This window comes from Antedon mediterranea, chromosome 10 (assembly GCF_964355755.1).
Source record: "Antedon mediterranea chromosome 10, ecAntMedi1.1, whole genome shotgun sequence".
In the NCBI taxonomy this organism is placed as follows: Eukaryota; Metazoa; Echinodermata; class Crinoidea; order Comatulida; family Antedonidae; genus Antedon; species Antedon mediterranea.
The window spans coordinates 5,704,733-5,718,924 of NC_092679.1; the positions used below are offsets into that span (position 1 = coordinate 5,704,733).

At 32.6% G+C, this 14,192-nt stretch overlaps 1 protein-coding gene across 1 annotated transcript; it reads right to left on the minus strand.

Moving 5' to 3' along the window:
* Nucleotides 1-3,157: 3,157 nt before the first annotated feature.
* LOC140060214 (annexin A13-like) lies at nucleotides 3,158-13,990 on the minus strand. The gene is made up of 16 exons (XM_072106335.1): nucleotides 13,525-13,990; nucleotides 11,145-11,225; nucleotides 10,668-10,789; nucleotides 10,424-10,532; nucleotides 9,952-10,092; nucleotides 9,284-9,391; nucleotides 9,099-9,177; nucleotides 8,775-8,869; nucleotides 8,433-8,546; nucleotides 8,163-8,213; nucleotides 7,652-7,765; nucleotides 7,195-7,362; nucleotides 6,050-6,125; nucleotides 5,461-5,567; nucleotides 4,849-4,992; nucleotides 3,158-4,409 (listed from the first exon to the last, which is right to left on the minus strand). The coding sequence occupies exons 1-16, from the start codon at nucleotides 13,621-13,623 to the stop codon at nucleotides 4,230-4,232; spliced, it is 1,788 nt and encodes a 595-aa protein (XP_071962436.1). The 5' UTR covers nucleotides 13,624-13,990; the 3' UTR covers nucleotides 3,158-4,229.
* Between the last annotated feature and the right edge of the window lie 202 nt (nucleotides 13,991-14,192).

Here is a 14,192-nt window from a genome sequence, read left to right on the forward strand (position 1 = left end):
TGTCGACCCGTTTTGAATGTTTGTGGAGGGAGACACCGGCATTTTGCAACACAAAATAAAATTGGAAAAAAGCAACAATAAAAAAAAACAAATTTAAACAGAGTTCTAACAAAAAAGTCAATTGCTGCTTTATTTCAGCTGCTTGATTAACTAAACAAAATTGGAAAGTATTATCAAGTTATTTAACGCCCCACAATAAAAAAAAAAGTGGGGCGGTGGATGTCTGTACAACACCATCCTAATAACAACCATTAATCATGGTCTCTACTACACTTAAACATTGCATAAATAATGCACCCAAAATGAATAAAATTATCTAATGGTTTTAAAGTTTCCTTCGAGTTGAAAAAATATAAATGAACTTACTTTTCTTTAATTTTCGTGCAGACTATGGCTGTCCTTAGGTTTTTTTGTTTCGCGCTTATTCTGAGTCTTTGTTTCGGCAGAACTATGGCGAATGAAACGGAGAATATAATTAAAAATATTCGAGCATTGATTTATAAGGCACTCTACGATAATGTTCTTGAGAAGACCGGAGGACCAAATGAGTTGAATACCCTTGTACTCCTAGATCCAAGTGTTCCTTTGAACAAGGAAGACATTGGACACACACCAGATCCATCAACGCCACCAGATTTGTCAGAGTTCAATAATCTACTTCCTACAAAACTTTTAATTAATCATCTGAACTACAAAAATGGACATATAATCCAAAAGAATGGCGTTGCACAAGTTTACAAAAATATACTCGACAAAATGATCGTTGAAAAACCAAAGTTAAATAACATTGAACAGAATAGTTACAACGAAGCGGAGACTTTGACTAACGAACGCGTTTCTGGTTCGGTGATTGGACGTACAAGTAATGAAGACGTAACAAAATTGGAAGTTTATCGCCATTTTCGATCAATTTACTTCAATGCCAAAGAAACCAAGGAGAAAGAGATATATGAAAAGAAAAATACACTGAATTCAATGGAATATCGAAATTGGTACAAGTACAATTATAGAAAATTAAAAGATAACGAAAAATCTGCTCTACAAGATTGGGTAATTAAAGGCTACAAGAAGATCATAAGTGAAGCGCTGGAGATCATTGATGACGTTGATGAAATTTCTATACTAGAGATAGACGATGCAAAGAATGAATACGAGGCCGCTATTTACAAAAACGAAAACGCATTGAGCTTAAAGAACATAATCAAAGATGAGATTAAATATGATGTTGAATATTCCCCAACAAATTGGAACGACCATCTTTATGATCAAATGTAAGTTTTGTTTTTAAGACAAGTATATTCTCTATCATGCCTGATATTTTATTCCATTGATTTTGCAACCGATTCTCGGTACTCTAATCACTGGTAGGCCTACATTAACTAGCAAATCCCACAAACAATTATTTTTAATGTTATGATTTGTTTACAGACATGCTCCGACACCAACTTCTTCTCAATATCTAAACATGATTGTTGATCTGAAAGAATATTCAATCGTACTACAGGCTATCGCCAACGCTCACGCATCAGACGCAATCGAAGCGCAAGACAATATAAATACAGACGAAGCGACTGTGAAGGCTCAAGAAGATGCACTAGTAATACAGGTTGCTGAGTTGATAAAGCAGCTTGACGATTGCAATGAATTAAATATGAATTGCTTAAGCGTCGATGCACTCGCTGAAAAACAGAAGAACGATACAATCAAGTGGGAAGAAAATCAGACACAACTCGATGAATACAAACTAATTCTAAAGAACGCCATCAGTATCAAAACGGCGGTTGATAATCTTATCATAAAGATTGGAGATAAAATAACCAAGTATGAAGAGGATTACGAAAATGAAAAGATAATTGAGTTAGAAACGGACAATGATTTGTTAAATAATCATGACTTCCCTGAGGAGGAATGGGAAACCTTCTACTTCAATTCCCAAATTGAGCTGAGAAATATTAACAACGAAATTGGAAGAGTTGCGGAATTCAAACCAGCAGTATTCAATATCGATAGTCCTCATAACGTACTTGATGTGATTGTTCGGAGAAATGAGAATCTAGAATATGAAATCAGAATGCATTACAGAGGTGTTGGTATCTATAGGCCTTGGTTTAACGAAGAAATATTTAAGAACGATAACATCAAATTTGTAAGTTGCCGTTAATATATTTCTCTTGAATTTTTCAAGTTTTTTTTTATCAGCATGTTAAGAAAAGAATGGAACGTAGGCCTATATCTCAACACTTAAAGCCATTTTAGTCTGAACTACTTATCGTTATTTTAGCTATTGTATCTTGTAAATTCTGAAGTCTATTTTAATATCAGGCAGGAGAATTTCTTGACAAAAAAAATTGATCTTTTAAAGGGAAACTTTGTGTGGGTCCTGAGAATGTCCCTTAATATTTGTTTACTGTGGTTTTACGGGTTTTTTCATGTAACTTAAAAAATTATATTTATGTTTTTATTTTCTGATTTAGAATGACAACACATTGGTATCACCTGGCTACAAAGACGACCTGATTAACGAATTAAAAAAGAAAACAAACAACAACAAAGAAGATCTGTACAAATTCCCTCTTTATCCGACGGGCCTCCTCATTGCCAAAGATATCAAGATAAAAATCCGTAATTTGGATGAGAAAGCGGGCAAGGAGTTGATCAAGAATTCCTACAACGCTGATCAAATCGGCATCGATCCTCCAGAAATTGTTGCTGATGATAACAATGACAACGATAACAATGCAATCCACCACTATGGAAAAATATTCGGGTTTACGTACAATAACCGTGATACCAATGCAGTTCGCTATAGAGTGAGACAGGACTACAATGACGTCGACATAGAATTACTCGAGCCACATATTATTGGTCAGTACTGTGACATCATGAAGAAATTCCCTAAAAAATGAGGACCTTTTAGTTTTTCTATGTAGTAAATACTTGTAGTACAGTAGATTTTAATCCTTAAAATACACGTGTAAACTTTTAATCCAAACTTACCACTGGATATACCTGAATAGAGAAGAAGACAGATTTCTGATATAATTTTGTTACACATTGGAATACAAATAATTCATGAATTGAATCTAGTATTGTATTGAGTATGAAATTGTTAAAAGTAATAGTTGACGCGAATTAGTAATAGTTGACGCGAATTAGTAGTAGTAGTTGACGCGAATTAGTAGTAGTTGACGCTAATTAGTAGTAGTTTAAGCGAATAAGTAGTAGTTTTATACTTTGATATTGTGACTCTAAATATAGTACAAATGTAAAACAGTTTTTAAAGAGTTCCAAATCAACATGTTGAAACATTTAATAAATCGTTTTTTTCAATAATCTTTGTTTACACTCTTGTTTAAGACTTCACCATTATTTTGTACATTGAAGGAACTTACTGAGTGTATAAAGCTACTATATAAAAAATATAACAAGTAAAGAATCCATACAAAATGAATATTATAAATAAATATCTGCTACAAAATACCTACAACTAAGATTATCAAACAGAAAGCACCGATATATGAAGACTGGCAACTAACTACTACTGTTCTCAAATATTAAAAGACCATGTCAAAATTATTCTACTTTTTGCTTAATTTTTAATTATTCAGCGAGTTTGGGAGTGACCGCATCTTTGAAAGAAATTATATACATAACATCTTTTTTTACAGTATAGTTGTTTCTGCAGTACAATAATTTTGACATGATGACTAACTCAATTCCATTTTGCATTGAGATGTATCAACATTAATTGATCTTTACAAACAATCAAAATTCATTTTGGATGGACAACTTAATTTTAAGCTGTCTTGCAGCTGAGAGTTGTACATAATATATTCAAATGTTCAACATTTTTTCCATAAAAATGTTAACTGTGTGTCAGTGGAATTATCACTGCTTCATAGTCTAATGGAAGTCAACCTCTAAGGCAGAAAAGCTTGACCTCTGGCTCTGACCTCAAAACCAAAATTCACCCCTATCAACAGTTTAAAAAACAAATGACCACATGATTTCTAGCCCTACACTAATACATATATATAATTTTCTACCATATAGTTCTACCGTTAAGATGTGCATCTCTCTACGGCCAAACCTTCCTACAACCTTGTGCCTATTATATCACAACCATGTAATGCGATGTATAAGTTCATACAACATTCCAGAATGTTTCTGAAATGGAAGTATTTAACACACAACCTTTGTGAAGAAAGAAGAGTGAATCTTCGGTAACATCACTTCTTGTCGTTGACACTCCGTCGTGGTGACCTCCTTGGCGACGTTGAAAGAAGAGGATTTGCTGAAGCTATTCGGACTGTCTTTTTCTGAGTGGGTTTGTGAAGAGGCTTCATTTTTGGTGGGGGTCGAAATTTAGGTAAGCGAACAGATTTTGTTTTTGTATTATGAGTTTCATTCTGAAAGACACAAAATTATGAGAAATAAAACAAAACTATTTTTTACAAATTATAAAACTATGTATATTTGAAAATGATAAAGGGTACAGTTACGCAAAATGATACGAGCACTGTTTTGGAAAATAAGGTTAGAGCCAAAGACACGAACAATGAAAGTGATATCATACAAATTTTAGAGGGCAGTATCTACCTTGTTATAGAATGTAAATTCCGAACATGATACAAATCTCAAATCCTTCTAAAAACATCTGCTCAATTGTCATATTACCAAAATTACCAGAAAGGGGTTAGTCAAGGAAGCTATCACAACACAGGTTGGTATGTAAGCATGTGCCTGTGTTTATGATCTATTGTTATGGCTATAATGTTATGGCAATAAAAAACTTTTAATTAATGTAAATATCAAGATGGAGAATATTCAAAATCAATAGAACCGTACCGTGGTGGTAATCGCTGGAGCATGAACACTGATCATGTGAACAAGCATCTTTTTCAAACGACCAGTACACTTTCTGTCAACGTCATCTTCAAGCAAAACCCCGTACCTTCGCTTATATTCACGTCGAATTAACACAAGATCAATCTAAATGAAATAATAAAATTAAATTCATATTTTTTTTAAGTGAAATTTAAACAATTATGTAAAAAAAAACATAATATGAAATAATTTTGCATACATGCATTTTGCCTGTGGCATTATAAGGCAAAATGATTTCATGCTATTGATCCCATAAAAAAAAAAATTAATAAAATGTGAAAATGTGTGTAGTTGGGCGCTTTCTTGTAGATGCTTTAATTGTAGAACGTAATTATTTATTAATTTTTTTCTTTCTGTGCTCTGTTCTGGGTTGACCAACTAGCATAGGTGTTTAGCACCTGTTTGGTCTTTCCTTGCCTTTTATAATTGTTTTGTCTTCTTTGTAATGTATATGACAGAAATTGAATAAATACAATAAATAAATAATAAAATAAAAGGTGAATAAAGAAAATCTCAATATGCTATTCGGAAGTGCAGAAATCATCTTCTGGGTGTAATAGTCATTCCAATTACCTCTGCTCTTGTTGTGATAATTCTCAAGACAGTCAAATTATCACCTTTCTTCAAACTGCTGTGTAGAACATCCACAAAATACTGGACACAGTTATCAAAACATTTCACTGGAATAAATAAGATCAAGTTAGTTAAGTTGAAGATGCTCTCCAGGAGGAATGCCATCCTGAGATGAGTAGCAGTAATTAGTCTTGTTTATTTTATTTCATTTATATGTAATGTTTACTTTCTATGGACCAGAGATTCCGAAAAAAAAAAAGGTTGAATGAAATAACAACAATTATTAGAAATCCTAATACACTGGCGAATGGTTTGTCTATCACTGTATATCATCTGTCAATTTACTGAAATATTTACTACTCTGCATCCTAAATTCGAAACACACTTATATGTCCTCGTCTCCCACCTAACCTAGATAAAAGTTATTTAATTTTATAATAATATAATAATAAAAACAGTTTCTTTAAATTGTATTTGTTGAATGGTGAAGATATTTCATAAGTTAAAAGATTGACTGAATCTTTCAACTCATAAAGTATATTCTCCATATTTAACTCCTGAACTTTTATTATTTGTATAATCATCTTACCTAATGTTAACATCATAACTTTCATATCAGCTGCTAGAACATTCTGTAGTTCACGCTTAAGATTTTGTCCAGATTTCTAAATCAAACATTAAAATAAACATTAATTTCAAGTTCTTCTGTGGATAATATAAAACAGATATTGACTGCTTAGAGGTTAAATATTTACATAGGCTATGTAATATAAAACAATATTACATAGCCTATGTAAATACGCTAATGTGATTGGTTGAAACTGCATCACATGATTACCGCTGCGAGGATCGTAAATCGTATATATCCTCGAGAACGATGATATTGACTGTGTAATTTTCGCGTAATTATCGTGTCCCCTGTCATTAAACATATAGATTCTCGAGTACGATGATATTGACTGTGTAATTTTCGTGTGCCAACACTAGCGTTGCCGATAAATAAACAAAAGTCATCTACTCGATCTTGAACTCGGGTGGAATTGTCACTCCATCGCAAGACAACGCTTCAACCGCTGCGCCACGGAAGTTGCTTGAAGAAATTAATCATCTAAACTATTTAAACTATGCATACATAGCGCCCTCATTTGTTATAAGTCCACCCTAAATGTGATGAAACACCGTTTGTGATTGGTCAATACTCACGGTAGTAACCTAGTAACTAGTACGCGCTGAACATCCGGTGATTCGGCTCCTCGAAGATCGAGAAGAAGACGAATTGTTTATTCGGCCTACCTGATTATAATATTATTATTTTTAATAGGCTTATTGATGGAAATTCTTCTGTTAATTTAAACGACCTAGGCCTAAGTGAATATTTTATTGCCAAGGAATCATTAATTAGTAATTATCTGTATATTATTCTTCGCAAGGTAAGGTGTCTAGGCAGGCTTGTTTAAATACAATACAAATACTAGGATAGGAGGCCTAGCCTAGCTTCACCCAACCCAGCAGACTTGTTCTTGGCTATATAATATAACAGATATTGCCTTTTATATCGGTTAAATATAAGATTTGACATCCCCTCGGGAATGATATTAAGTTCTCGGGAAATATATATTCCCTCGAACTTAATATCATTCCCTCAGGGATGTCAAATCTTATATTTAACCTCTAAGCAGTCAATATCTGTATAGTATTGAATCTCAAAGTTGTATTTTAAAACCTTGTTCTTACCTGTGTGTATCTCTGGAAAACACTACCAATGTGTTCAAAGCTTTTATTTTCCATTAAATTAAGCAGCTGTCCTTCCACATTCCAGCGGCTGTCTCCAGCATCTATAAGGTAATCCACATCACTCTCCACTTCCTCTTCGTCCACTGACCCTGTCTCTCTCCTTGCTCCCTGTGAATAAAAGAATGCAAAACATATAGGCCTAGAAGATATTATAACATAATCATCCATCCCCATGATCAAAGAGAATAACTGGTGTTTCTCAACGATTGCTCAAAAGAGTATCCAGATAGTCCAGTTAACTTATTTTTATTGCATGGCCTATGGGGTAACAATGAATCACTTCTTCTTGGAATTTCAAATATAAACATTTCACATGCAGTTTCAATTTTGTTTAAAAAATGTTTACCAATTTGAAGAAACAATAAGCAAATACTTTTTAGTACACCAAGTGGTTTACCTTGGCTAAAGCTAGCATCATCTTCATTGAATCTCCACTAAAATTGTCTTTAATGCCATCCTCAATAGTTTGATCAAATTCCATTTTGTAGGCATCCTTAATGAGGCTGATGGCCTGTAGGTACATGTAGAAGTATAAACAATGTAATGAATTGAATTGAATAAACTTGATAGGTGAACACATTAAACAACTAACTGCATATATAGAATCTCACCCTATTCTGGGAAGTGAATACGTTACTGTGAAATGAACAAGGGGGAAATATACAAAAAAAGAAACACTGTACACTACTTAACTCCTATTCAGGGAATGTCCCTTGGTTGTGTCCCAAAGGTGTCCCCTTAATATGATTATTATTATATACACAATTGTTTTGTCACACACAATGCATAGACAGCTGGAGAATACACAATATACAAAAGTAACTATAGTCTCAGATTATTACAGTAAAGTTTCTGTTTCATTACCATGATTACTTTTTATTATCAATCAAAAGAAAATCTGTACCTACCTTATTATTTCGTGTACATAAGATTTCAACCATAGTTGTATAAGAATGGGTCTGAGGATAAAATGAGCATTTTTAGAATGTAGTAAACATTTAAAATAGACTATGTTGTTTTCCTCAGCATTCCCCATTTTACAACAAATCAACAAATTAAGAATTGTAATACTGGTAATTTCTTGTTATATAAAAAATGTCTTTTGCAAGTTTTTTCAGTTTATGGAATGGGTGTAGTTAAACACAACTTTTGTGTTTAAACATGTACAGAAAACTTACCAATAAGGCATGATTTAGGCACAAAGCATCATACGTCTGTCGTTCTTTAAGTAACGCATCAAAAATTGCATCATAATCTTCGCCTAACTTCGTTCTTAATTCAGTTTCAAGGTCCTAAAAGATAACAATTATACACTTATAATGTCCATATTATAAGCCTACAAATCATTTTTTTTTCTAACGTGCTATTATGACCATATTGGCTTAATTGACAAGTTCCATAAAGCATCAGAATATATTCTGCAACTTTACATGATCATGCTTGATTGTAAAAGTGATGACGTACAGTGGCATAAAAAATGTCTTATGATCATTAAAAATATTCAATTTCTTGATACTTACTAGTTTGTACTGAGCTTGGAACTTGACTTTTGTTTGGTGGCGCTGTGCATATGTCCGACGAACCAGTGCCTCTATCAGGTTTTTCTGTGTTTGCCCTTGAAAAATGAAAGATAAACAAATTGAAATAAATATTTCAACGACGTCTAAAACATAAATTCACTTGCAATGTAATATGCATCCCCATAAATTGGTAATAGAAAATCATTGTAGAGGTTTTACAAATACATATGTACTGTAATACATAGTGGATATGTTGCTTTGCATTAAGTATGTTTAAACAAATCCAACAGCAAACATTTTGTATATAAACATGAATTCACATACCTAGACCCTTTATTACCCTAAATAATTTAGTGGAATCTTCACCATCATCATATTCTTTTGGTTTACTAAATTCCTTTTTCTGAAATTAAAACAATACATATAATATAATATTCAAATTTAATGATAATAAACTGAAATTTTTAATATAGCCAACAATTTGTACTCCTTTCCTAAATTAAATTTACCTTTTTTTTCTCCTGTTCCTTTTTTCTAAGGTTACCAATGGTTGGTAGTTTTGTTGGCTGTTTCTTTAACATTCTTTTTTCTGGAGAAGGTTTAATACTTTCTTGTTGCTATGGAAATAAATAATACGTTTAAAGGTATGCTATTCATTGTTTAAATAACACCTTAATAGCTAACCAAGGCCATTGGCTTCTAGTGTCACTAAACCTGATGGATGCACTGGACAACCTGTAGAACCAAGGTGAACCCTATTATAACTGAATTATTACATGTTTTTATTTATTTATTGAACTTCTCACTAACTTACTGTTAGTGAAGGATCGGGATCAACAGGTGGTAAACAGTGGCTGTGTGTGACAGTGGCTGTTTGTGACAGTGGCCGTGTTTTGTGTGGACTAGTACACCGGGGTAACACCCTACTCGTCTGAAAAGATATACTAGGTTTTTTAAAGTGAGCTGTGTGTACACGATTTAGTGTCCTTATCTGAGAAGACTCGTTCTACCACCGGAACCATGGAGCGAGTGAGCCTCGAACCCTTGTAGTTTATGTCTTCAATTCACTTTTCTTCTTCTTGTGTAGTAATAAAATAATAATCTCTCCCGTTTAGGCATGACAACCTTATTAGTTAATTAAAAACAGTTATTCAAATAATTATTAATTTCAACCTACCACTTCTTCCTCTTGTTTATCCCCAGTGTCATCTTCATTTGAAATCTTCAGACCTTCAAAACCTCTAGTATCTATCTCATACGATTTTGTTTCTTGTGTTTTTTGCGATAGGTAATACTCATGCATCAGATACTCATCCTCCTATGATAATCAAAAGTTTAAATAACTCAAGTTTACAAAACAAGTTGAATATACCTTTCAAACTTATTAAGCTTGTTCACCACTAGAAAAAAAATTCTATCACAACACAACTGACTAGGCAACATAAGAAAATCTTCTTCTATCAATCTTGCATCCCCTCTTATGACATGTTGAGTCATCACTTTTACAACATACACAAAGCAGAAAATGATGTTCATTTGCCATTTGTGACATGCAAGTATGTTTTTACAGCACTTCGCATTGATACGTTACGGCATTGCGTTCCTAGTGGAAACCAAGCTTAAAGTGTAAAATAAAAAAGGTCATATACCCATTTATCTGAATCATAGACGCCATTAACATTGTTTAATCGTCTCTGTATTTTAGAATTCTGTTGTGCTATTTTCTCTTGTTCTCGTTCCATAAATGGGCCATTTAAACTAGAAATTAAAGAAAAAAACAATAACAATATAAAAATATGGAATACGCCTCATTATGAATAAAAAAATGTCCATTTCATTGTTCTGTGTGTTGTATGTACTATACAGTGTAATGAAGTTTATAAATTATGTTACCTTTTTGGTTCATAATCCCAATTCCAATTGTCTAGATGACCATTTGACCGAAGCACATTGGTCAGTTTTGCTAACAGAATACGATTTTCATAATCTATTACAGCTTGTCTTTGTTCCTCAGCCTAAAAATAAATGAATTTTAGCTTTTAAAACAAAATAAATTTAACTTTTAAAAAAGTTAGTAATAGGTAGAGTAGGCCTAAATTGAAATACAAGTTGATTGATATAAAAGGCAATAATATAATAGTAAAGAGAATAACAGCATTTTGGATAAAGTCTGTCAAACACTTATATGAAGAGAATCTAAGTCTAGTTCGGTTTTCTTATGTTTCTTTCGCTTCTCTGTAGGTCAGGTTCGCAAAAATGACAATGCCAACATCCGAAATTTTTTTATTTGTTAACAAACATGGAATACAGTGAGATGGCCCTTTTTAGGTTAACCATGTTTTACAATATAAATTTTTTAATATATGTTACCTGTATTTTCTTCATATTAATTTGCATGTGGTAAAATGTTTTGGGTTTTTTTGTGTCTAATCCATGTTTCATACGGTTCATCTAAAATGAAAAAAGAAAGTAAATTTAAACCATTCAATCTTATTCATTAAAAAATCACAACTCTGTCAATTTAAAGATGTACTGTACTGTCCTCCAAAAACATGAAAAACAAAGTTTAATAATAATAATGAATAGTTTATTTTGTAGTTTTAATAAAGTTAATCACTTCCGTAGAAAAAAACAAAATAAAATAATGTTTTCACTTATAAAATGACAAATACTGTAAATGGTTAAATTCAACCAAAAACCCATTGGCTGGCAGCCAATTTGACAATTTTTTGCTTTAAATTATAGTTTTTTCAGGTAAATACATTTTTTTTTTATCCAAGTTTTGGTCAAAGTGGATAACTATTATGTTACATTAAAATGGCATATTCAACAACAACAAAATTTAAAAACTATTTTTCAGGGGGACAATACATCTTTAAAAGATTATTTTCACTGGAGAAATATCTGAAAGAGAAGAAGAATTATTTTTTTAGGGGGACAATACATCTTTAAAAACTTTAATAAAACATGAAGTTTGTTAATAAGACCATATTGGAGATGACAATATACTAAATAGATGTCAAATTGGCTAATGAATACAATATTGCCTGTGTTGATATTAGTAATTATTTTTATTTCGAGCAATTCCAAATTTGTTTTTATATTATTTCAATTAATAAGGAGTGGCTACAGTATGTGTCTTCAAAAGATCGTTCTCATCAACAACGTATACCTGAGATATTATTAGGATTTAGCGAATCTGAGCCACTGGTTGTCATAGAAATACAAAACAATCCCTTTTAGTCAAACACTATTAATGAAATCAATGTTATCTTGTACAATATTGGCAAAGAATGTTTGATTAGCTAATGAGATTTCAAGACCGTATTTTAGAGAGGCATTCTTAAGTGTTTTGGCTTTCATAAAGATGTATTGTCCCCCAAAAACATTAACAATGAAGAATTTATTTAAAAAAAATCAAACTTTGAATATTCTGTATGTCATTTAGCAGTTTTAATAAAGTTATTCATTACTATAGAAGAAAAAAATGAATAACTATAATGTAGTGACATTATAATGGCATATTGAAAAACAAAATTATAATTGCTTTTTTTTCAGGCAGGAGGTGGGGGGGGGGGGAGGGGTGGGATATACTGTAATATAGTGTTGTGTTGAGGTACTAATGAAGGACTCTTACTCGCTTAACTGTCGTAACACATATTGTTTATTCAGTATAATACTTCAGTACAATATACAACTATAAGTATAGATAAGGAACGGAGGATCAGTGATGCTGTCGGTGAGGTGTGAAGTGTGTAGGTCTGCTTCTGAAGAAGTGGCTGTGAGGTGTGTGCTCCGTGAGGTGGCTGTAAGGTGTGTGCTCCGTGAGGTGGCTGTAAGGTGTGTGCTCCGTGAGGTGGCTGTAAGGTGTGTCTGGGCTCTTCTGAAACTTGGGGGTATATTGGCTTCGGTTCATTTGCATATGTCACAACGTCATCTGTGAGGGTAACGATTGGTCCTAAGTTGGTCCAGGGGTGTTTAGTTAGAAGTGATTAACGGTATAATAAGGTATTTCTATGATGGATGACACTGTCAAATCTGTACTTAAATAGTGTCAATCTCTCCTGGTTTAACGATGGAAGTACGTGTTTTCTTTAGGGATTCTATTATGGTTATTAAACATCTGGACAAACTCTCCTCTGGACTTTCTGGGTCAAGTTTGTGAACTTATTTGAATTCTGATACAAAGGTCAATTTCTTAATTATAAAAGTATATCATTATATTACAATACCTTGAAAAAATTAATAAATATTCTACAGTATCTTTAATTCATTTCATTTGAATACATACAAGACATATTAAACTATTTTATTTCAGTACAAATCTTGGAATCAATACTTTTTAACCATGGATGGAACTAATTCCTCTACCCTCTTACTCAAATGAAGAAAACAGATGTGTTTGCAAATGTACATTTCAAAGCAGGGTTAGAATTGAATGGTCAAATAGTCTAAATATATTTTAATACAAGGATTTCATTAAAAATGTCCATTGATATCAATAAATCAATGGCATAACATTAATTGGTACAATATTTTTAAAACTATAGCATTTACACATCAATTGATAAAAAAAACTTGGATTGTGAGCATGGATTATTAGACTAATTTCCATGGTGTGTGAGAAAGAAGATAAAAATAAAAAACGAAAATCAAAACGATAAGTCTACCATTAAGAACATACAAAAAACATGTAATTTCATTTGCAAATTACAAAAGATAAAAAGTTGGGACATGTAGGCCTACTTACCTTTTGTAAGTGGAGTTTATAAGCTCTGTCATTCCATTTCTTTTGAAGTCGATTACTACAAGCAGGAAAAGCAGGTACTGTTCGAGGCATGCTGAGCATGTTTAGAGGTAGAATTATTAGGCCTAGACTATTATAATTCTTAGACTATCTGCCCCAAGAAAGTCACTGACTAGCGGCTAGTACTCAGGGTGAAGGTCTCCTATTATCTACTTCTAACGAGTAACGTCCTCGTCGGGATTTTTGACAAAATCGCGTTAGTTGAATTTCGATCACTAAATTTCATTAAAATATTCACACGATGTTCGAGATGTTTGTCGAATTTACTCCGTTATCACAGTACAGCGAAACAATTGTTACTACAAACAAACCAAAGTATTATGTTCCAACTCGCGACTCAAAAGATGTGATAAACAAACTAATAAAAGTAAGCATGCGCGTCATGGAAACCATTCAATCAGCATTCAATAGACTTACGGTAAATCCAGACGTCGTAAAAGTGGGTTAACTCGTGCAAAGCCAGTTTTGGGAAAAAGTTTTACATTTTTAATATATACGCAAAAAAGCAGTATAGTATTGAAAATGTCGATTAGATTGAGGATTTGCATGTCAGTTTAAACCCATTTTTTCCTCAACTGGGATAGTTCCTTTGTATAGTCTCCATCTTCTTG

What these genes read in the sequence shown, in the direction of transcription:
- LOC140060214 (XM_072106335.1), bottom strand. Translation starts at nt 13,623, where the DNA reads ATGCTCAGCATGCCTCGAACAGTACCTGCTTTTCCTGCTTGTAGTAAT. An exon ending in TAGGGTAATAAAGGGTCTAG is followed by an intron (nt 8,870 to 9,098) that starts GTATGTGAATTC and finishes TCATTTTTCAAG; the next exon opens with GGCAAACACAGAAAAACCTG. An exon ending in TTTTCCAGAGATACACACAG is followed by an intron (nt 6,126 to 7,194) that starts GTAAGAACAAGG and finishes TGTTTGATTTAG; the next exon opens with AAATCTGGACAAAATCTTAA.